This window comes from Chenopodium quinoa, unplaced genomic scaffold, assembly GCF_001683475.1.
Source record: "Chenopodium quinoa cultivar QQ74 unplaced genomic scaffold, ASM168347v1, whole genome shotgun sequence".
NCBI lineage: Eukaryota > Viridiplantae > Streptophyta > Magnoliopsida > Caryophyllales > Amaranthaceae > Chenopodium > Chenopodium quinoa.
Window position 1 is genome coordinate 4215261 of NW_018744693.1, and position 25768 is coordinate 4241028.

Consider the following 25768-nt stretch of genomic DNA (forward strand, 5'->3'; position numbering starts at 1 on the left):
TCAAACTTTGATAACGTTAGCACAACCAGGGTGAAGAACATCGATGACCTGAAATGTAAAAGAATAAAAATAAAAAAGAGCAACGAAAATCAAATTAGAGTTTATGAAATCAAAAATTAACAATTAAAAGAAAAGAAAATGGAAAACCAAGTACTGTAAAATGACGAATTGCTTCCAATTTTTCTTTCTCCCTCTTGTTTCTCTCTCCTTGCTGCTGATTTCCAAATTCAAGGTTCTTGTTCATCGGAATTGCCCATTCACTACTCTTTCAATATTGTTTAATATCTGATATGTATATATATAACTTAACATCTGATACATATAACCTAAAATCTGACAATTATATAACTAATATATAAAGCTAAACTTTTAGTCAGGTCACGAGGCATTGACATTTGTTGTTCTAACTTTTCGCCAAGTGTCGCGTCACGTTGGATAGATTTAAATAGACCTCGTAAGATAAAAAATTAAAGTTAGGTTAGAATTTTAGAATAAATTTGTTTATTTTCGATAAAATACCAATATTTCAAATGTACAAATTCAATTATAATTTTATTAAAAAATTATTAGATTATAATTCTCAAATATTATGAAATAAATTTTTTTTTTATCATAATATTTTTTGGACGAAGGAAGTAGTTCAAAGCGTAAAACATACATTATAATATATTACTAATCGGTTAAAATAATATACTTCACAATCTAGCAAATCATATAAAGATTAAAAATTTATCTTAAAATTCAATAAACACCGGGCATCGCACGGGGCACAAAACTAGTTATCATATAATTTCTAACCATTATAATCTAATATTTGACTGATATATATATAACCTAATTTATGACAATTATAATATAATTTTTTATATTTATAATCTAATATATGACCATTATAATCTAATTTCTGACAATTAAGACCTATAATCTGACAATTATAATCTAATACCTGATAAGTATAATTTAATACCTGACCATTATTATCTAATTTCTGACACTTTTAACCTAATATCTTATATTTATAATCTAATACCTGACTATTATTATCTTATTTCTGATTTTATTTTTTTTTCTGTTTGTATGGCCGGACTCACGTGAGTCCGTTCTACACAATACTTTATCTTTTTCCATACATTTGTACTTGAAAATTATTGTTGACTTGTGTTTTCCCATACATTTGTACTTGCAAATTAAGTTTCTTAATACCCGCAAAATAATCAACCCAAATGGGTCGTTATTTCGGGGACGAAGGGAGTATATAGTCATGTGAGACCATGTTGAATTCGTCTCATTTTAAAGTATCAAGTTTTTTTTTTAATTTTTACTTGTATAGATTTAGAGATATATACTTTAAAAATGCATCTTAGATACCGTATAAAGTCAATTTTGAAAAAATAAAAGAAACGGAAGGAGTAAGTGGAATATTAAAAATTACTCCCTCCGTACCTTAATACGAAACCTCTTTTGGTTTTTGTGCGGGAATTAAGAAAGTTGTAAGTTTTTTTAAAACTAATGCTTAAAAGCACATTTGTGCATGTGGGCTAGAGAAAGATATAGAGAGAAAAAAAAAAGTAATTGGGAATAATTGAAAAGATAGAGAGAGGAAGTGTTGGGAATCGATGTTAAAAGTACAAAAAAGTGAAGGAATAAATATGACAACTCATAAAAAATAGGGTAATTATGTCAAAAAATACAGCCTTTAAATAGAAAAAGGCATTGTATTTTGGTTTACCCAAAAAAGAAAATGAGGCTTTGTATTAAAGGATGGAGGGAGTAGTAAACAAAATAGTGGGCTCAATAATTTAGTGAAAAAAGACGTAAATGGAAAGAATTGATTTTTAAAAAAAGACATAGTAGTGGGTTTGGGTGAAAATCGTAAGCGGAAGTAGAAAAAAAGGAGGGGAGAGGTTGTATAACACTTTTTGAGGGTGCTTAGAAAGGAAAAAAATTATTTCCAAGGCAAATTATTTACTCTGTGCCTGTAATATTTGAGAATATAAATATGTCAAAGTATTTGTTTCAATAAAATATTTGTAATATTTTGTTGCGTATAATATTAGTAGCTAAATATTCCAATTAAAATCTTTCCAACTCCAACTACCAAATATTCTCATCAAAATCTGCAATTAATTATTTTATTCACCATCATAGACTCATCACAATTTGAAATAGTAGAAGCTAGTGGCGGAGCCAGAAATTTCAAATCGGGGGGACAAATAGACATCACATAGTTTGAAAATTGTGTTAGGGGAAATAAATACTCAAACGTATAGATGACACATATAGTTATTAAAGAGTTAAAGTTGTACCACCAAAATATCCAAAATAATTAGTAAAAAAAAAAACTATCATATACTAACTATTGCTTCCAAAATATTTGCTTATGAGTTTAGAAATTTTTAAATTTTCAAACATAAGATAATATAGGTTATCAAATGTATGGGTTCGTTCATGCAAAATTACAAAATCAATTAAAAAGATGTAATTGTTAAGAAATAATAGCATTGTGTTGCTCATAAATAAATTTTTTTTTTAAAAAAAAGAAAAGTGTAAAATGCTACAAAAAGATTCGAGAAGTGTCAGGGTTTGATCACGTGTACATTGGTATGTATAAGACTCTATAAGAGTACCTTGAACCACTGCTCCATCCTAGTTCTTAACATAAATTTTTGCTCACATAAACATTTAAACTAGATTGATTTTCTTAAGTGGGGGGACAGTTGTTCCCCCTTGTACCCCCTAGCTCCGCCTCTGGTAGAAGCATCATTATTGAAATGTTTTAAGTATCAAGTGCCTATACATGAGTCAAATAATTTTTATCCAACTGATATGTCTATATTATATAGTGTTTTACCGATCCCCGTCCCTTGGTCATAGTTAGTAGTGTTTTTGGCTCTTTAGAGCCACTTTTATTACTAATTGGTGTTTTCTAGTGTTTTCGTAGTTTTTGTTGAGTTTTATAGGAAATTGCATCTTATGATCTTTTTCCCGGGATTATTGCGGAACGACGACTATGAGCATTGGAAGGCACGACCGCTTGCATTGGTCACTGTAGGGAATAATTTCAAGCTTTTAATCCCACTAGCTTGAACCCCACTGTGATCATACACTAAAGTACGGTGGCGTCCAAAAGGGAAGAAAATAGAGCAAAAGAGTCGCCAACAAGTTTTTTTAGGAACTTATAAACCGTTCACGAGGTGAAGGTTACACCCCTTAACGATCCAAGAGATCGTCAACTCCATAAGGTCTTAAACCAAATAAGGGTTCGGGGATGAAGGTACAAATCCAACCTAAAAGAGATTGAACCTGCCCTAATAATAGGCCTCTACTTTATTCTGATCGTATTCATGTGCGCTTTCTAATTAACATGCAATCAATAGGATTAACCCTAAACCTGTTTATCTATGTTGGTTGAATTTAATGCACAAATAAATCTATTATTGGCGATCACTAGAAATTATAATCAAATTAACCATAAACAAGATTATTAAATATCTTATTAAGCGTGATTACAAGTACCAATTCCCTTTAAACATGCATAAAAGGTGTGATTAAGCAATAAAAATAAATATCAAGCAACATAATAATAATCAATCATGAATAATAAAATTATAATCATAATAATAATCATCATAGATAAAATAATCATCATCAAAATAATAATAATAATAATATTCATAATCATAAATTATAATAATTATAATCATAATCATGTTCACGTTAATATTAAAGCATAATAATAGCAAGATCCTAGGCATGATACTAACAAGATTAATAACAAACCCTAGCATGTCACTAAACAATAAAAATCAAATCTTTAACCCTAACATGATACTAGCATGAATAAATATTAGGAAGAAAATAGGAAGCATCGCAGGAATCATATTTAATATTAAAATTACCCTAGACATGATACTAGGAATATCATAATAACAATATAAACATGATTTCTACATCATAACAACAATTAAAATCATTTAAAGTACTTACTTTTATGTCTCGTATCTCTTTCTAATAACAAAATAAACGCGTTAGTAACTTCAAGGAAAATAATAAACAAACAATTAAATTAAATAATTGAAATAGAGATTTGGGACCAAACCCTCAGAAATTAAACCTTTCACGTCTAGAGCGAAGGCAACTTCGAATATGGCTAGGCGTATCTAAGTCTTGCGAATGTGGAATTTTGTATTTGAGAAAAGGCTAGTTTAGAAAAAGAGAGAGAGAGAGAATAATCAAGAAAATCTTGATGAGAATTGGTGAATGAAAACGGAGTTTTTACGACGTTATTTATAGAGAAAATCAGCCAAAAAGATAAAATTAACAAAATAGAGCATTGGCGCAATTGAAACAGAGCTGGCGCCAACATTAGGCTATTGGCGCCAGACTCCAATGGCTAGCACTAGGCGCCAATGGCTGGCGCCAAGCGTTGATTTCAGAAATATACGCGTTTTTGTTTTTATCATATCTTTTGATCCGAAAGTCCAAATAAGGCATATAATATGTAGTTGGAAAGCTCTTAAAGTCTACTTTCCAACCCAATTAGAATCAGATTAAAATATTTTGTAGATAAAAAGATATGGCCAAAATAGTGGAAGGGTATCAGTTTTGGATAAAGTTTCATGTCTCATTTATATCTTTTTCTTTATAACTCGGATTTAATATTATAATATATCATTGGAAAGATAATTTCAAGATCTATCCAACCATATAAAATTTGGATAAATATTATGAGGCACGAAAATAAAATCTGAATATATTCCACTTCGTACAAAACAAGGATTCTTAAAAGGAGTAGTTTTATTCAATTTCAAACTCTTTAAAACATAATTATCAATTCTAACTCCATTAGGATTTAAAAGAACCTTCTAGAGTATTCTAAAAGACTATAATCAATCGTAATAGCTTTAGGAATGATAATTAATAATAGGCCCTCCTCTAGATCATTGGGCCGCATATAAAAACCAAATCGGGCCCAGTTTAGTATTTTGGCCATAACTTCTTCATTATTTATCGGAATTGGGCTTATAATATATCGTTGGAAAGGTATTTTCAAACCCCATCCAAATACATTAATATTTGACCTATATCATGGACCAACCAAATTGGATTGGCTGTTTTCTTAAAATAAATTTTCAAAAACAGAGAGAAGAGAAATGAAAATTAAAACTATCCGCAACACTAGACTTTCCACACTTTCACTTCATTCGATTATGATTCGACGTGAAAGGTACTCATCACTGGGTTTGGTTTTGGGGAGATACAAATGGGTGTCTACAGTCACCGAGTATTCAAGATCCAAAGTGGAGATTCGAATTGGGCTAAGAATGAAGCCCGATCCAAGACCAGCCTATAGTCGGGCCTGATCGGGCGAGCGATCGGACGGCTACCCAGAACAAGGGGGTGAATAAAAAGGTGGGACCGATCGGGCGCGAGATTCTGAGGAGTTTTATTGAACGAAGTACTTAGTTTCAATTAGGAGTAATTATGAGTTTTATATAAATACGTTTTAGAATGTTTTGTTTAGGACCTCTTCTCTTAGACTTTCTCTCTCTACTTAGCTTTTAGATTATTTTCTCTCTCTACAACTTTGTTCTCTACTTTGTTCTTAATTCAATTCTTTAATTCCGATTACTTTGGTAACGATTTCTTCTACATTAATCTCAGTTGTTTATTTTATTTCTTTCATCATGACTTATTTAATTGCTTTGTTTAGTTTAGATTTAATTATGTCTGAGTAGTTTTCTTTCTAGGGTTTATGGGTTGGGGATCCATAAATATGAAGGGGTAATTTATTATTGTTGATTATCAATGCTTGATTAATTTCCTACTGATTGATTTAATGCTCTGCAACTAGATTAGCGCCGGTCTTTTATGTATGAGTTTAGCAATATTGATTCGAGATTCGAGAGATGAGAATTGATATTTAGGCTTAGTTTCAATAGGCAGGTTAATTTATAAATGGTTAAGTTGAGATTCGAGAGATTAGATTTAATACCGGCAGATTAATTCTATGATTATAATAAATAGCGAGAGCCCTTTATGATCTGATTAATTGATACATTGATGATAGATTGTTATGTTTTACCCTGGAATATTATTTAATGGTGAACCTATGCCCTAGGTCTATCCCTTGATTTTCCTCCTACTTTTATTCCTTCCCACTTTTACTCCTAGTACTTTAGTTCTCCTTTATAATAACAAATTGGTTACTTAATAATTTAGATTGCTTTAACTAATTAGGAATAGAAAGACCAGTTTCCCTGTGGATTCAACCCTACTTCCTTATCTGCATTAGTTAGAGGATTTAGGAATTACTTTTGATTTGGTGATACGACTTTAGCCTGTCACCAACCCATGATGATGTGCACTATATTCAATTGATCTTATTAATGATGTTGTTTGGGTAGATTAATTGTTTTTCATTTCTTATCATGTAGGTGGTTTTATACACTTTAGTTATCATTGGTTTTAATGATATACTAATCTTTTATTTTAACATTAACATTTGACTAACTACTATTTCGTACAAAGTATATCTTTTCGTGTTGATTATATAAGCAAGGGTTATGGCGTTATGCATATGAATCGTATGATATAAAACTTCTCACACATACGCAAAATTTCTCTGGAGAATGATGACTTGTTATGTTTATCATCTACTATTTTGAAACCTTTGTAATATTTGAGGGTTTTTTGTTTTCAGTTAATTATGTCCCAATGCAATTTTGTATGTATTTTTTTTATATATTTATATTTATATAAATGTTGGACTACTTTTGTAGGTGTTGGAAGTTTTGGTTTATATACCTTACAATTCAAATTTCAATTCATATTTTTGATTGAGTTTTTATACTCCTTAGTATATTGGTTATTAGAATGCATATATATGTGCATACATGTAGTAATTTAGTATACGCTGAGAATCGAAGATGTAAAACATTTGATGATTGGTGTAAATCAGGTAATAATTAAGCTGTTATTGACAGCAAAATATTATTAGAACATAGCAAAGTATTTCATTTAAATTAAATACTTTGATGTATTTATATTCTCAAAGATTACAGACATTATTGGGTAGATAAGTTATAAGTGTAAAACTTTATTAAAAAAAAGGTATAGTATTCCTTTTGTCTTGTAACATTTGCATCACTTTGAGAATAAGAATATTTGCATTAGGCGTAGATAAATATTTTTGTAAATAGGAATAGTTGCATTGGGAGTATGTAAATATTTTTGTAAATAGGAATAGTTGCAATAGGAGCTAGTAGGTAAATATATTTTTTAATTAAGAATAGTTGCATTAGAGTAGGCAAATAATTTTGTAAATAGAATTATTTATATTTAGAGTATGCAAATATTTTAATAAAATAATCGAAACGTAACCATTAAAGGAGAATGCTTAAAATGACAAACGCAACCATCTTTCAGAAAAGGAGGAAATATTACGGGCATGTTCTCATTGACTGAATTCAGCTGAACTGAATTGAACTAAACTGAACTGAGCTGAACTGAATTGAATTGAACTGAACTGAACTGAACTGAACTGAACTGAGCTGAGCTAAGCTGAGCTGAACTGAACTGAACTGAAATGAATATTTTATAAGAGAAGGAAATTAGGAGCTGAACTGAACTGAACTAAACTAAACTGAACTGAACTGAACTAAACTAAACTAAACTGAAACTGAACTGAACTGAACTGAGCTGAACTGAAGTGAACTGAACCGAACTAAATTTTAACGTAAGAGAACAGACCCTACATATTGCTCACTCCACTCCTGAAAGAGTATCACACTTGCCTTTTTAACAATTACATATGTTTCAACTATTTTTACTTTCAAGTTTCAATACAAGTACATAATTAACCAATTTTCCTCCACATACATTATTATATTAATTGTATTCCCCTGCCTTTAATGACAAAAATGTCCATTTATAGAAATCTCTTTACTAAATTAACATTAGCAACCTATGTATTACATTGCATTCATCTATACTATATATTAAAAGGCGTTCCTTTTAAAGGTACGGTGCCACGTGACACTCTTCAAAGTATGTGTGTCTATGTCATAATGTCATGTCATCATCCAACGTGTATGTGCAACGTAAGCTAGCCACTTCATTTAACAAAATAAAATATGCTTTTAACAAGATTCGAATCCATAACCTCCAAATATATATAGGTATAGACACCCATATGTGTCTCCCCAAAACCAAACCCAGTGATGAGTACCTTTCGCGTCGAATCATAATCGAATGAAGCGAAAGTGTGGAAAGTCTAGTGTTGCGGATAGTTTTTAATTTTTTTTCTCTTCTCTCTGTTTTTGAAAACTAATTTTAAGAAAATAGTCAATCTTGTTTGGTTGGTCCATGATATGGGTCCAATAGTAGTGTAGTTGGATGGGGCTTGACAAGAGCGTTCCAACGATATATTATAAGCCCAATTCCAATGAATAATGAGGAAGTTATGGCCAATTTACTAAACTGAGCCCGGTTTGAGCCTTATATGCGGCCCAATGATCTAAAGGAGGTTTATCATTCCTAATGCAATTATGAATGGTTTTAGTCTTCTAGATTCTTCTAGAAGGTTCTTTTCATTCCTAATCCAATTAGCATTGATAAATTGACTTTTGTTGACTTTTCAGAGTTTTAATTAAAATCAAAGAGAATTTTTGAGGAAAAATACGATTTTATCCTCCTGTACGGTAATTTTATCTGATTTTAGGAAAACGCGTAATTTTCCACATCAGCGCCAAACGCCAGCTGTAGCGCCTGGCGCTACGCTTGGCGCCTAGCGCTAGTGTTGGCGCCTTGCGCCAACAGCTAGCGTTGGCGCTGGTTCGATTTTTTGTGCGCCAATGCTCTGTTTTAATAATTTTATCTTTTTGGCTGATTTTCTCTATAAATAACGTATTAAAAACTCCGTTTTGATTCACCTACAACCAGTTTTCAATTCTCTCTCATTCTCTTTAATCATTCACCATCTTTCTTTCTCTCTATACTTTATTCTAAACTAGCTTTTCAAATACAAAATTCCGCATTCACAAGACCTAGAAACACCTAGTCATATTCGAAGTTGCCTTCGCCCTAGACGTGAAAGGTTTAATTTCTGAGGGTTTGGTCCCAAATCTCTCTTTCAATTATTTAATTTAATTGTTGTTTTATTATTTTCCTTGAAGTTACTAACGTGTGTAATTTGTTATTAGAAATAGGTACGAGGCATCAAAGTAAGTACTTTAATGGTTTTATTGATATTATGATGTAGAGATCATGTTTAGGTTGTTATTATGATTCCTAGTATCATGTCTAGGGTATTTTTTAATATCAAGTATGATTAAAAGTACTATGTCTTTTATGTTCTTCCTAATATTTATGATTGTTAGTATCATGTTAGGGTTAAAGCTTTGATTTTTATTGTTTAGTGACATGCTAGGGTTTGTTATTAATCTTGTTAGTATCATGCCTAGGATCTTGCTATTATTATGCTTTAGCGTTGATATGATTATTTTAATTATGGTTTTTAATTATGATTATTATTGATTATTATTTTTATGATTATTATTATGTTGCTTGATATTATTTATTGTTATTGCTTGATCACACCTTTTATGCATGTTTAAAGGGAATTTGGTACTTGTAATCACGCTTATATAAGATAATTAATAATCTTGTTTAGGGTTAATGTGATTATAATTCGAGTGATCGCCAATAATAGTTTTATTTGTGCATTAAATTCAACCAACATAGATAAGCAGGTTTAGGGTTAATCCTAATGATTTCATGTTAATCAGAAAGCGCACATGAATACGATCAGAATAAAGTAGAGGCCTATTATTAGGGCAGGTTCAATCTCTTTTAGGTTGGATTTGTACCTTCATCCCCGAACCCTTATTTGGTTCAAGAACTTATGGAGTTGACGATCTCTTGGATCGTTAAGGGATGTAACCTTCACTTCGTGAACGGTTTACAAGTTCCTAAAACTTGTTGGCGACTCTTTTGCTCTATCTTCTTCCCTTTTGGACGCCACCGTACTTTAGTGTATGATCACAGTGGGGTTCAAGCTAGGGGTTTAACGCTTGAAATTTATACCCTACAATAGGTAATAATTTTACCATCTCAACCAACTATTATTAATGCTTCAAGTTTCACATAATATTACAATATTCTTTTCATTTATTAAGTAAATTAGAGGTAATATAATTCATTTTTTTTCACAAAATTAAAATATAAATACGTATGATGTAAAAAAAAAAGGTGACATCCAAGGCAATGCCCGAACCACTACATACACTAACTACACAAATAGTCCAACATAATTATTAAATTAAAGTAAGAAGTACACAAGTTAGCAACCCGGGGCATCGCCTGGGATACACACTAGTTGTTGGGTATTAAAATAAATATAGTGTTTTGATTGGGTGGTTTGTATTCACATGGATTATGCCAACTAATTAAGCATATGTAATTAAAGTTTAATTCTGATTCTAATTACAATATCATTCTTCAACACTATTGATGCCTCAATAGTTAATACGGGGCAATAATGACAAAATATCATCATTTTTTACCATTTTATTTTCCTTTATACCGTGTAAAACCACCAAATTTGATCTTCTTTTGGGAATAGAAGGAGTAGCATTTATTCATTTTGTAATAGTAAAAAAAAATTGAGTCAAAGTGAGTATATGAAAGTACATAAGTCAAAATGACGCAAATATTTTAAAAGCGAATGAATTATATATATTATACTCCCTCCGATTCGTGACAATCACAACACTTTTCTTTTACGTGCGTCTCATAATAATTGCAATACTTTTCTTTTTAAGTGCATTATTTCTCCTAGGCACATATGCTAATGCAATTGACATGGAATCCTAGGCGAAATATGTTTGTGAGTGTTGAACAAAGAGAGGAAGATAAAAATGCATGTGATGAGGAGAGAGATCAGATAGGGAGAAATGATGATTTAAAAAGAACTAAACAAATGTGATGAGAAGAAAGATATATAAAAAGAAATGCTGATTTAAAAGGAAAGAAAACATTTGTTGCACGTAATGTGTACCAGATATATATATATATATATATATATATATATATGTATATATATATATATATATACTAATGTTGCACATAATATGAAACAGGAAATATTAAATATTAAAGTATCAATTATTGTTAGAGATATGAGATATAATCAACATTGAAAAAAATTCAGTATATATGTTTGATATATTTTCCATATTGATATTATTAGGAGAATAATTTATTTAGGATTATTTATGTTAAGATGTTTTTAGTATATACTACCTCTATTTTTTTAGTTGACACGTTTTGACTTTAGCACTATTCAATACACACTACTCTTTGACCGCATTTTGTGCTTTATATGTAATATAAAATATGAATGATTTAAGTTATGCATTGACAAACGTGACTAAAGAAACGTGTTAACTGAAAAGAAACGAAGGAAGTATATCTTTAGGATTTATGGTTATGAGATTATATTTTTAAGGAAGATTGTTTAACTTTGTATAAATATTCTACCCATTAATGAATATTGATCAACCAATAAACTCTGATATATTCTTTTTATAAAATTGTAAGATAAGGTATTCATATTTTTCTGTAAAATATTTACCTAAAAGTAAAATTTAAATTAGTATTTGTATGACATGAATTTTATAATGAATATTATGATTTTTTTTAAATAATAATAACAATAATTTAATTTATTTTTAATAATAGATGCAATTTTTTTTTATTTTTTTTTTAAAATCTTCAATTTGTACCGAAATAAGATCTACATAAGAAAAAAAAAATTCTTTATAAGACATACCACTATTCGTGAATATGTAGAGTAGATTATTACAAAAATTAAAATATAAGTATGTCTATAAACCATACAATAATAGATTAATAGAAAAATATAAGATATTAACATTGCCATCATCATCCTTATTATTTTATTATTGAAATGGATAAATATTAATGCATAACATATACTTCCTTCGTTCTTTTTTACTTGACCCGCTTTGACTTTTACACTATTCACCATCCCTTCTTTGACCGTGTTTTGTGAATAATATGTAAAGAAAAACATATTTATGTTGATCATTTTGAATTGATCTCAATAAGAACTATCATAATATATAACTTTTATATTTTTTAATTATGGAGAATTAAAGTTATTAATCGTTAAAATTTTGCATTGACAAGCGTGATAAAAGAAACAAGTCAAGTGAAAAAGAACAAAGAAAGTATATCATATAATTAAGTACAAAAAGATAAAATCAATTTTTGCACCTAAATAATAAATAGTTTTTCGCTGGTCATTTAATGGTACAATTAAATTAATTAACCTTACATAGAGGTAGAGACAAAAAAAAAAAAAACAGGAAAAAAGTTTGTGGGAAATCTTTTAATCAGAAAGTAACAAGTGACCCTTCAATACTTTTTTTTTTTTAAATTAATTTTTTTTTTGTTTTTTTCTCTCTCTAGTTTTTAGAGAGAGATAGTTCCCTCTAGGGTTTTCTCTTGAGAGAGTTTTTCCTAGCCTCTTTTGTTAGGGTTTTTCCTTTGTTTTTTCTTTAATCCTTCCCTACTTCGATCTCTTCATCTCCTTCATTCTTGATTTTTATTTGTGAATTTTGTAGTTCTCTTTAGTTTTTAGAGAGAGATAGTCCCCTCTAGGATTTTCCCTTGGGAGGGTTTCCCCTAGCCTCTTTTGTTAGGGTTTTTTCTTTGTTTTTTCTTCAACTCTTCCCTACTTCTCTTCATCTCCTTCATTCTTGATTTTTACTTGTGAATTTTGTAGGGGCTTCCACTGGTTTTTACCGGTGAAAAGCCCTAAAATCTCTTTAATTTCTTTCAATAATTAAAAAGATACCATCCTTAAGATGGTGTTCATGGTAGGGATTTTTAATTATTTGTTTATTGAAGAATGAAGATCAAAAGTTTCGCGATTTCTACCGGAGTTTAGAAGACCACGAAAGTATATTCATCCAAAAAATTATGCATCTGCAGATCTTATGCCGAATCAGAGCGAACTCAAAGATTGTATTGCTTCGGATTAAGTTTTTTTTTAAGGCTAGTATCAATCGATGTTGTTATTTTTAGGGTTTTACATATTTTTTTTGGAATTTTAAATCCTCAAAAATTGATTGTAAGTGCCGTTTTATAAGCAAAATCTTTAATCTTCCAGTCAAAAAAAAAAAAAAAAAAAGCTTGACATACCAAGCCTTCCTAGTTATCCACATATGTTGAGCTATTTCGGTTCGACCTTAATTATGCCACAAATTTAGATAATGTTGTCAACATTAATGAAGGGAAAATGTGTAAACAAATAATTTTTAGGGGTATAAATGTTGTTCTCTTTTCTTAAGAGTTAGTAAACATAGTAAGTAAATAAACATTTTATGGGGGTATAATTGTCCAAACACTATGCATAACAATTATCTCAATATTTTTAAAGGCAGGGATATGAATTCAAGAATATATTGAATTTTCAATTATAATTTATTATAGATCAAATTGAGGACATAATTAATGCTTTACTTGAGCATAAGTAATTAAGAAAATATTTATAAATAATTTTAATCAAACGAACCATTCCAACATAATTTAAGGATGCTTAAGAGGTGCATTTTTATCTTCTATAATTAAAAAAAATATGTTCATCTCCTTTTCATATGTTTCATTATTTAGCATACTTAAATATTTTGAAATTAACGTGTTCACATAACACTAGTTTAAAAGTAAGGTGAGATAAGATAAATCATTATAAAATAAAATTAAAAAGGGATTAGTTCGAGTTAGGGGCTGGGCATGCATAAATGAAAATGATACACAAAACTAGTATGTTTTACTAGTATATTGTACAAGTTATATATTTATTAAGTTTAATCATTGTATTTTTTTTTGAAGGCAAGGTTTAATTATTATATTTATTACACAAGAATATAATCTTTTCAAAATGAAAATTCAAAAGAATAAATCACAATTTTATTTTGTCTTCAATGATAGGAATTAGAATATTTATCAAGATAAAGTTAAACTAAAATGAATATGTATAATAAATTGCATTGCTAGATAAAACTTACCAAATTATATAATATTATTAATTGACAAAATAATAATATTAAGGAAAAATTGCTCCCATTAATCTGAACTTTACCTCGTTCGCCCAAATTAATCCGTACTTTGGATTATTATCTATCACTCCCAACTTTAGGGGTATTAATTTCTATTGCACCCAACAGGTCATCCAACCTGATGTAGCAGTTTATCTAAACACATGTCAACACGTGATAGGTCCAAAAAAATTACAAAAACCTACCAAACCCAGCCCCGACCCTATCCCGGAAAACACCCCTCCCTCTCTCCCACGCACTGCCGGAAAAACGGCGGCCAACCCACCCCCGAAAACCCCTCCTTTGCTGCCGAAATCGACCCCTTTCCCTTTCCCAACCCCCGAAAACCCCTCCCCCGCCGCCAAAATCGGCCCCTTTCCCTTTCCACACCCCCGAAAGCTCATCCCCCGCTGCCGGAATTGGCGCCCAACCCTCCATTCATCAACATTTCCTCCCCCTTCTCTTCCTTTTCCGCCCTCTTCCCCTTCGTTTCCGCCCCTTTCCTCTTCTATTTCCGCCCTCCCTCGCATCCCTGCCCATTTTCGCCCCTTCCCCTCTGATTTCCGGCTGCTGCTTTGGTGGCTGGTGCTCCGGGGAAACGGGGATGGCTGGTAGTGGTGGCTGCAGGTTGGGTGGTTTTGTTTTTGTTTTTTTTTTAAATTTTTATGTTTTGATTTTTTTTTGATTTTTTTTACTTTTGAACCAATCCGGTTGCGACATGTGTGCAACTAATAACAAGTCAGTAAAATTTACCTCTTCAACCAGTTCCAAGTCATTTGGGTGCAATAAAAATTAATACCCCCTAAAGTTGGGAGTGATAGATAACAATCGAAAGCACGGATTGATTTGGGCGGACGAGGCAAAGTTCAGATTAATGGGAGCAATTTTTCCTAATATTAATTGATATGTTACGTTTAAATTTCATAAATCAAATTGAAAATTGTCTATAATTTAGCAATTACAATTAAATAGAATTCCTTCTACCAATGAGCATGAATTCAATAAATATACAGTTATGATAGGTTAAATTTACTTGCCAAAATTCATCAAATAATTGTTTTAATTAATGGAATAAACAGAATTACTTGATAATTGATGTTTCAATTCCATAAATCAAAGGGTTTTGATATACATAGCTCTAAGGGCTATGCATAAAAAACAACAATTTCACAATATTAATGCTCTTTTCCTTATTCCAAAGGAATCTAATATTATTATTGATTTATAAATTGATTCATTTAATGTAGTGTAATTGATAGAATAAATTAATAAATTGTCATCACACTACATTTAATAATGACGTAGTTAAACTTTTATTTTTTTAAAAAACATTAAAGTAGTAAACTGATTTTAAACTCCTGCAAATCTTAAAAATTCTCCATTTCACATCTTCATGTCCCATAAAAATCAAGCATTGTAAATTCTGTAAACACATTTATTCAACCAAGCAATAAACATGAATATAATTAGCCTTTTATTAACAAAACATAGCTTAATTGCTGCCTATTAATTAGAAACATGTCAAACATCTCAAACAAAAGCCATCTAAAACTCAAAAATCATCACCATAGCATATATATTACAGTACTACCCAAAAATATTTCAACCCAAATTGATAAACCTTAAAAAATTCGTCAAAAAATATCGGCCAAATTTCATGATATCATATCATTCATATGACAAAAATATTAAACTTTTGGCAGAAGTTATACGTATTTAATATATAATTTAAGAGTTTTTTTCTCCAACTTTCATTCACAGCACTCCAAATTTCCATTCCTGCAATTCTAGCCCTCCTATTTTTTAATTTTTTTTTTGAAAAAAATAACCAATAACCACCATTGTTAGTTTGTTACTCATAACTACCCGTATCACTTAATTAAAATCTAGCCCTCTATTACAAAAAAAAAACATAATAAAGAGTGTTTTTTTCTCCAACTTTCATTCACAACACTCTAAATTCCCATCCCTGCAATTCTAGCCCTCCTATTTTTTAAATTTTTTTTTTGAAAAAAATAACCAATAACTGTTTTGGGGTTTTTTGTACATACCCGAATGGAGGGTGTGTACGTCCCGCGGGAGACAGATCTGCAATGCAACACTCGAACGGCCCGGTCACCTGCAAAACAACGGACCCCGGGGGGGCCGGAGGTCCGCCTCCGACGATCAAGTCAGTGATCGAAATAATGTATTTTAGAGAGAGAAAGTAGAGAGAAGGGAGATTAATTGTGGGGGGCATTGCCCTTGGAGAGAGAAATTGGATCCCTTGAAACTGATGTAATGATCAGTATTTATAGAGTATTGGGATATGTGCCTCTTAGGTTGTTTGGGGTAAAAATACCCTAATCACATGGCCCAATGGCCTAGTGACACGTGGCATCCAGCCATTGGTCAGCAGGGCTCCAATCTTCTGCTGACACGTGTCCTCTAAACCCTAAAAGGGGAACCATCCCTTCCCCACTATAAATAGTGGAAGGACCCTCATTAATGGGGGCTGGAACATTTGTTGATCACATTGAATACTCCTCAAAAAGAAACACACTTACCCCGAGCAATATTAATTGCGGAATTCTCCCATTACGCGAGAAGTAACTTCCACATTACGTGCATTCTACCTCCCGTATCTTTACTAACTTGATCGTCGGAGGCGGAGCTCCTACCCCCAGGAGTCTTCGTGATTTTGCAGGCACAGGCGTTGAAGGGCATTCTTGGAATCGTAACTCTCCCGCAGGACACATCAAAAAACCCCGAAACATTTGGCGCCGTCTGTGGGGAGAGTACTTCTAAGATGACTTCTGATACTGTGTCACCGAATCAGGGCAAACGGCCTGTGGTCGAGCCTGAGGTCCAGACGGACCATGAAAGTGGCGACGAAATTGAAACATATGTGGCCTCGGATGGGTCCTTCAGAACGAAGCACCCTCGTGCTAAAGATAGAAGAGAACGGGAAATCAGCCAAGCTGCTCCCAACAACCCAGCCGGGCAACCGGCTGGAATTGCCCAAACGGTGGAGGGCTCAGCCCCCGTTACAAGAAACGAACTCATGTCTTTCATGAATAGTTTCAAGGGTGAGATCAAGAGCCTCATCCGGTCAGCTACTCCAAAGAAGGGTCAGCCGGCCAAGAAGCCTTCTGGAAAGAAGGCGGTCAAAGAACGAGTTCCTACCCCTCATCCCAAGCCAAAGGAGGGGGAGGGCTTAAGGTTTGATCCAAGCAGACTCCGTTTTCCTCAAGGGGAGCTGCGAAAGGCCATCCGGCACGTACAGCCGGATGGATCCAAGAAAACATTCTCAGACGCCCGCACATTTCTCCAAGAGAAGCGAGGTCAGGCGTCTGCGTCGGCCTCAACGTCGACCTTCCCGGACAGTTTCCATGACGTCTCACACAGGCGTACGGGAACGAACCTTAGGAGCCAGACGGGCGAAGCTTCTGCCCGGTCTGGACCCAAAGTGATCCAACCTGGCCTATTCGGCGCACCGAATGGGTTGGGTGGATCCCCTTTCATGTCACCAGGTCTTTTCGGTGGGCAAGCGCAGCAGCCGTTCCAACCCACGGACTGGCAGTTGCGCCTGCTAAATTTGGGGGAACAGCCAACGGCGTTCTCACCAGAGATAACCCAGGCGGCACAGCCGCCTAAGATCAAGAATGTTTTGGTGGGGGCCTATGATGGCACCACCAACCCAGAAGACCATCTAATGGCCTACTCTAACCTCATGTACCTCCAGGGGTTAGATGATGCCGTCTGGTGTCGATGCTTCCCGGCTACCCTCAAGGGCATAGCCCAGCGGTGGTTTGGTAACCTACCAGCCGGTTGCATCAACAGCTTTCGAACTTTGGCGTACTTGTTTACGTCAAATTTCTCAATGAATATTCCTGCCAAAAAGACTAGCCTCGACCTAGGGGCAATACAGCAGGGCGACCGGGAGGGCCTCCGGTCGTACGTCAGACGGTTCAATCTGATGAGAATTCAGATTCCAGGACTATCAGACGAAGTGGCCTATACAGACTTCTTTCGAGGTCTGAAGGATGGGTCGACCTTTAAGTTTGACCTCGTCCGGAAGAGGGTTGCCACCCTCCAAGAGGCGTTAATTGAAGCTGAAGCCTATATACAGGCGACGGAGCTTTGTGCTGTCAAGCAGCCGTCAGATTATAAAAAGTCTGACAAAAAAGAGAGCCGGCAACAGCATCAGCCGGCAAGAAAGGAAGAAAGGAGAAAAGGGGTCTGGGCAGCTGACCGATCAGGACAGCCGGCCCAGAAGATCAGGCGGAAGTCAGAACCATATGTCCCCAAATACGAGTTCACAAAAGATTGCTCCACCATCCTCCTGGAAATCAAAGACCGGATGTCTCTCGACAAACCGGCTGAAATGAAAAGCCCCGTGAATAAACGGGACAAGAGCAAGTATTGCCAATACCACGAGGATGTTGGCCACGACACCAATGGCTGCTATAGCCTCAGGCGGCTATTGGACCATCTGGCAGATGAGGGGGCCCTAAAATCCTATCTACCCAAGGCTAGGGGTAATACCTAGGCCAAGAAAGGGCAGGCGGCAAAAACCGGCCCAGTAAACACCGAGACGGATGAAGAGACCATCTTCACCATAGCAGGCGGTTTTGCCGGAGGGGGTCCCACCATCCGGGGCACCAAAGACAACATCAGGAAGCTGGTCAGCTCAGTGGATGAGGGCCAGGCGTCGAAAGACATCTTCCCTGAGGTCCTTATTTCTGAAAAGGACCGGGGCAAGGTCAGGCGGCCTCATGATGACCCCATCGTCATCGAATGCAAGGTTGCCAACCAGAAGGTTGGCCGGATCCTAATAGACACCGGGAGCTCGTCTGACCTAATTAGTTATCAGTGCTTGACCAAGCTCAAGTACACATCCGGTAACATGCACCAGGCTCCTCACCCACTAGTCGGTTTTGGGGGTGGAGTAGTGCATCCGGTCGGAAGCATAGATCTTCCGATCAGGCTGGGTGAAAAGGGGCAAGGACGCCACATGATAGTCAAGTTTTTAGTTGTGGAGGAGCTGTCCGCCTACAACATGATATTTGGCCGTCCTACCCTCAACGCATCTAAGGCTGTCATCATCCCGTCCCTCATGTTGGTCAAATTTCAAAAGGATGATGGTACAGTCGGTGCCTTAAGCGGGGACCAGAAGACGGCAAGAGAGTGCTATCTCTCTGACGTCAAGACAACTGTGGGTGCAGCCGGCCAGGGCGAGCCCATAGATATTGATAACTGCGATCCAGCAGTCCCGGCTCCAAGGGCAGCCGGTATGAAAAGAAAGGCGGACCAACTGGCACCCGTCAAAAAGGAGAAATAGCAATCACTAGCCGGGGAAAGGTCAGATGACCAACGACCTCAGCCGGCTGGTGACTGCCTTGATGTCATCCTAGATGACAGCCGTCCTGAAAGAACAGTCAAGGTCGGGACGGTAGCCTTCGAACGGTTGGGAGAAGGTTTGCTCCAGCTGCTGAAGGAATTCAAAGACATCTTTGCCTTTGAAGTGGAAGAGATGCCAGGCGTCAGCCCGGATCTTGCTGTCCACAAGCTAGCCGTAGACCCCAAAAAGCAGCCGGTTAGGCAGAAAAAGAGGGATCATGGTGGAGAAAGATCTCAAGCGGCAGCGGCTGAGGTCAAAAAGCTGTTGGATGCTGGATTCATTAGGCAATGCTACTACCCGGATTGGGTGGCAAATGTCGTTCTAGTAAAGAAACCGAACGGTACTTGGCGGATGTGTGTGGATTACACAGATCTGAACAAAGCATGCCCAAAAGATAGCTACCCGCTTCCAAAGATTGACAGCCTAGTCGACTCAACAGCCGGCCATGCACTAATGAGCTTTATGGATGCTTATTCCGGCTTCCATCAAATACCTCTCTGGAAGAAAGATCAGGAGAAGACGACTTTTGTCACTGATCAGGGGTTATTCTGCTATACGGTGATGCCGTTTGGGTTGAAGAATGCACCGGCTACATTCCAGCGCATGATAAACACCGTTTTTATCAACCAGATTGGCAGGAATGTAGAGGCGTATATCGATGACATGATAGTCAAATCCAAGCTACAGACGGATCACCTAGCAGACCTGCAAGAAACCTTCACCACACTCAGGCGGCACCGGGTCATGCTTAACCCAAAGAAATGCGTATTTGGTGTTGAGTCTGGGAAGTTTCTCGGATTCTTGATTGACCAAAGAGGCATCGAAGCTAATCCGGACAAAATACAGGCGGTAATTGACATGAAGTCTCCCCGCACTGTAAAAGAACTCCAGAAGTTGACCGGTTGTCTGGCGGCATTGGGGAGGTTCCTCAGCCGGTCAGGTGACAAGTGCCTCTATTTCTTCCAGGCAATCAGGAAGAGGTCAAGGTTTGAATGGGGTGAAGAAGCAGAGGCGGCATTCCAGAGGCTGAAGCAGCACTTTCATTCTTTGCCAAGGCTAGTGAGCCCCCTACCCCGGGAGGTTCTGTACATGTACCTAGCCGTCTCTGATCACGCCCTTAGTGCCGTTCTCCTCGCTGAGAGAGACGGCATTCAGCTGCCGGTGTACTTCATCAGCCATGTCTTAAAAAATGCTGAACTCCGGTACCCCATGATCGATAAATTTGGGTTGGCCTTATTCGTAGCAGTCAAGCGGTTGAAGCCTTACTTTTTGGCACATCCGGTTGTGGTATAAACAGATCAGCCGCTCAAGCGTACGATGACTGCTATAGAGTCATCCGGTAGAATGATCAAGTGGGCTGTTGAAATACAAGGCCTTGAGATAACTTTTGAACCCAGGCGGGCAGTGAAAGGTCAGGCGTTTGCCGACTTTATTGTCGAGATGACTAGGCCGGTGCACCCGGAAAACCCTGATCAGGTCTGGAAGTTATTTGTAGACGGCAGCTCTACGGTGAACGGCTGTGGTGCAGGTGTTATCTGTCATTCCCCGGAAGGGGATAAGTTTGAATATGCACTACGGTTTAAGTTCCAAGCCTCCAACAATGAGGCAGAGTATGAAGCCCTGGTAGCCGGATTGCGCATGTGTAAGGCAGCCGGTGCAAGAAAGGTCGACGCCTGCTCAGATTCACAGCTGATCATTAGCCAATACCTTGGTGACTACGAAGCCACCCATCCGGCTATGATCAAATATTTGCAGGCGGTCAAAGAGGAGGCTGGGTCCTTCGATGAATTTCATCTGCGACAGGTGCCCCTGGTCTGAAAACAATCAGGCGGATGCCCTCTCAAAGTTGGCATCATCAGCCTCTGGTGATGCTCCTAGGACGGTCTTTTGGGAAGTCATTGAAAAACGAAGTATTCAGAATGATCCCATTGGAGTCTTGGACAGAACTGCTACTTGGATGGATCCCATCCGGTCCTTTTTGACGGATGGTACCTTGCCGGATGACCCTTCAGAAGCATCAGCGCTCAAGAAGCGTGCTTCAAGTTTTGTTATGCATCAAGGGGAACTCCTCCGGAAGGGATACCTGCAGCCGTTTTTGAAATGTGTAACCCCGGATAGGGGGAGAGAAGTTTTGGAAGATCTGCACGCGGGGTTTTGTGCCTCGCATATTGGCGGCAGGTCCCTGGCCAGAAGAACCAGACGGCAAGGGTACTTCTGGCCCACTCTTGAAGCGGATGCCATGGATCTAGTAAAGAGATGCGACAAGTGCCAAAAATTCGCTAAGTTGATACATCAACCGGCAACAGAACTCACGTCAATCCATAGTCCGGTTCCGTTTGCTAAATGGGGCATGGACATTTTGGGACCTTATACGCCTGCATCAGGCGGCCGCCGCTACATTCTTGTAGCAGTAGACTACTTCACCAAATGGGTTGAGGCAGAGGCGGTAAAAGGGATTAAAACGAAAGACGTGATTTCTTTCATCTGGAGAAACGTCATCACCCGGTTCGGGGTTCCAATGTCCATGGTTTTCGACAACGGACCGCAGTTCGAAACGCCTGTCCTGAAGACCTGGTTGGGAGACCAAGGAATTTCCCATTGTTTTGCATCCGTTGGCCGTCCTCAGGCAAACGGTCAAGTTGAGGCTTTTAACAAGTTGATCTCAGACGAGATAAAGAAGAAAGTAGAAAGAGCCGGTGGACTATGGGCGGAGGAATTACCTCATGTCCTTTGGGCTATCCGGACAACCGAAAAGGGGGCAACCGGTGAGACCCCATTTCTCATGACATACGGCACTGAAGCAGTTCTTCCCATTGAACATTATGAGCCTACTCTACGCATTATGTTATATGATGAGGAGGCTAACTGGGAAGCCATGCAGTTGGCATTAGACGCTCTTCCAGAGCGAAGGGGGAATGCTGCCTTGCGTCATGAGATCTACCGTCTGCGTATGACTAGAGCCTACAACAAGCGGGTTCGTAAAAGACCTTTGAAAGAAGGAGATTTTGTGCTTCGCAAAATGGAGGCAACCGGTAGGGCCAATGAACAAGGCAAATTAACCCCAAATTGGGAGGGACCCTACCGGATCTTTGAAGAAGTACGAGACGACACTTACCGCCTGGAAACTCCAGACGGAAGAAAGTTGCCTAGAACTTGGAATGTAGATAACCTCAAAAAATACTACTTCTAAGCATTGTACATCTCTTAAAAATTTTCAAATGATTAATGAGAATTACATTCAATTTTGTATACAGCCGCCATGTTTTGTGCCTACCACAAGCGGCACCAGTAACTAATTTTTTCATCCGGTGACACCCATACGGGTGAATTCATCGAAGAGAACATCTCCCATTTGGGTGGTAAATTGTTCTAAGCGATCACACAGGCGGACAAATCCGCCTGACGATCCTACGCACCAAAAAAGGGCAGGCTAGCAACCCCAAACTTGCAGCCGGCTCCCATTTTGGACAAATCCGCCTGACTCTCTAAGAGCAGGCCTAAAATCATCCGGTGACACCCCTACGGGTGAATTCATCGAAGAGAACATCTCCCATTTGGGTGGTAAATTGTTCTAAGCGATCACACAGGCGGTCAAATCCGCCTGACGATCCTTCGTACCAAAAAAGGCAGGCTAGCAACCCCAAACTTGCAGCCGGCTCACTTTTTGGAAGGACAGCCGGTACTCAGTACCGCCGCCTGACTCTCTAAAATCAGGCCTAAACATTTGGTCTAGGCCATATTCATTCAGGGGTATGCTTGCAAAAGCCCAACCGGTGAATGGACATCCTAATCTGGCGTGATTCTTTTGCGAAGTCCCGACCGGTAATTCAGTGTAAACCGACTGGCTCCCGAATCTAATGTTGGCACTTAGTGTATATTCGAGCTATATCATATGGATAGTCACCTGGCTTGCAAAGACCCAGACCGCTATCCAGGGGCAATTACCCAGACGCCATCCGGTTTGGTTTTGGGTCGAAATTTCTTCGCCTAGTTTGCGAAGACCCAGACGGCAGTGTTACCGGTGGGGTCTTCTTGGCAACCCTTGCAAATTTCTTCGCCTAGTTTGCGAAGACTGAGACGGCAGTGTTACCGGTGGGGTCTTCTTGGCAGCCCTTGCAAATTTCTTCGCCTAGTTTGCGAAGACCCAGACGGCAGTGTTACCGGTGGGGTCTTCTTGGAAACCCTTGCAAATTTCTTCGCCTAGTTTGCGAAGACCCAGACGGCAGTGTTACCGGTGGGGTCTTCTTGGCAACCCTTGCAAATTTCTTCGCCTAGTTTGCGAAGACCTAGACGGCAGTGTTACCGGTGGGGTCTTCTTGGCAGCCCTTGCAAATTTCTTCGCCTAGTTTGCGAAGACCCAGACGGCAGTGTTACCGGTGGGGTCTTCTTGGCAACCCTTGCAAATTTCTTCGCCTAGTTTGCGAAGATCCAGACGGCAGTGTTACCGGTGGGGTCTTCTTGGCAACCCTTGCAAATTTCTTCGCCTAGTTTGCGAAGACCCAGACGGCAGTGTTACCGGTGGGGTCTTCTTGGCAGCCCTTGCAAATTTCTTCGCCTAGTTTGCGAAGACCCAGACGGCAGTGTTACCGGTGGGGTCTTCTTGGCAACCCTTGCAAATTTCTTCGCCTAGTTTGCGAAGACTGAGACGGCAGTGTTACCGGTGGGGTCTTCTTGGCAGCCCTTGCAAATTTCTTCGCCTAGTTTGCGAAGACCCAGACGGCAGTGTTACCGGTGGGGTCTTCTTGGCAGCCCTTGCAAATTTCTTCGCCTAGTTTGCGAAGACCCAGACGGCAGTATTACCGGTGGGGTCTTCTTGGCTACCTTTGCAAATTTCTTTGCTGTTTGCGCAGACCCAAGCGGTAGTGTTACCGGCGGGGTTCTTTTGGTTATCCTCGCAGAAATATGTATAAAAAATAACAAGAATTCTAATATTGGAGTGCAGAAACATAAAAAGCATTCAAAAGCCGGCTCAGCCGGTGAAAATGTTTATATTCAAAATAAGAATTATTACAGCTTAGCCCATCTCATCCGGCGCTATTACAAAATAATGCTAGGCTCGCAGGCCGGGAAGTAGTTGCTACTCCAGGCGAACAGTGAGCCGGTCCTATTCCGGTTGGTTCTGGGTTGGATCAGGGTGAGCAGCTGCGTCGGCTTCAGGAACGACTTCTTCCTCTTCAGCAGCCTCCGCCTGCCGTCGCGCAATCTCCTCCCTAACCCAAGCGTCATAGGGTCCGGGCCCCGGCTCATTCGCCTCCTCGGCCAGAATGGCAAGATCAGAATATTTGAAGGCGAGTTCCCAGACGGTGAAGTCCGCCTCCGGGTGGATGAGGGAAAACGCCCGTTGCATCCGGTTTGCACAGTCATGCTCATTCTCTTCAATGAGCCTCTCCTGCTCCGACTCCAAGGTGACCTTGAATTTCTCATTGGCAGCAGCCGCCTCTTTGCGCAGGCGCTCATTCTCTTTGGCAAGGCGGCCATTTTCAGTCTCCGCCTTGCTCAGCCGTTGGAGGGGCTCTGTCTGTTCCTCCAACTTTTTATTGGCATCATCCAGGGACGCCTGCAGTTGGTCAACTTGGTTTTTCAGCTGATCAATCTGCTGTTGGAGGGCTTTGGTCTTCTCCGCCTGTTCCATGCGTATAGATTTAGATTCTAAGCCATGCATGTACAAAGAGTAGTCAGCAACATTATGGGCGTCATCAACAGCCCGTTTGCTTCTCCTTACCTCCTCAGACTTGCGGGTATAAGCTCGTTTGAGCCCCTCTACGCGCAGCATAGCCTGCAAAAATACAGCCGGTTAATACTGCATACTTAAAAATGCACGTCAAGAAAATTACCGCATGGTTGTTGGAGCATACGTCGGCCAGGTCGACCAGCACCCGGTCGGCATTAAAGGAGTTGATCCCAGGGATCGCCTCCTTCTCGTCCCTGGGGACGGCTTTCAGCATGGCCCGGGCATATTGTGCCCCGTCCGGCCAGCGGGGAGAATTATCTGCACCAGAAACAGACGGTGAGAAACTCGCATATGCTCTGCCTATAGATTGCCGGCTGATTGGAGAATCCCCCGGCTGCGATCGAGACTGTGAATAAGACTTGACCCGCATGGGCAGATCAAGCAGTTTAAGGTCGAAGTTACCTTGGCGGCCCGAACGGCGTTCAGAGGGACCGGGTGCGGTCCTCAATGGGATGGCAGAAAGCACATCCGCAGATCCAGGCCCGTCTGGGACCCTTATTGATTTGCCGCCGGTAGTTTGCCGGTCGG

The 25768-nt window shown here is 38.1% G+C and overlaps 1 protein-coding gene across 1 annotated transcript; it reads right to left on the minus strand.

The window, feature by feature from the left end:
• LOC110702334 (tropomyosin-like) lies at positions 1–25494 on the minus strand. Its single transcript, XM_021880038.1, has 4 exons — positions 25365–25494; positions 25232–25285; positions 24920–25132; positions 1–48 (listed from the first exon to the last, which is right to left on the minus strand). The coding sequence occupies exons 1-4, from the start codon at positions 25452–25454 to the stop codon at positions 1–3; spliced, it is 405 nt and encodes a 134-aa protein (XP_021735730.1). The 5' UTR covers positions 25455–25494.
• Positions 25495–25768: the final 274 nt, after the last annotated feature.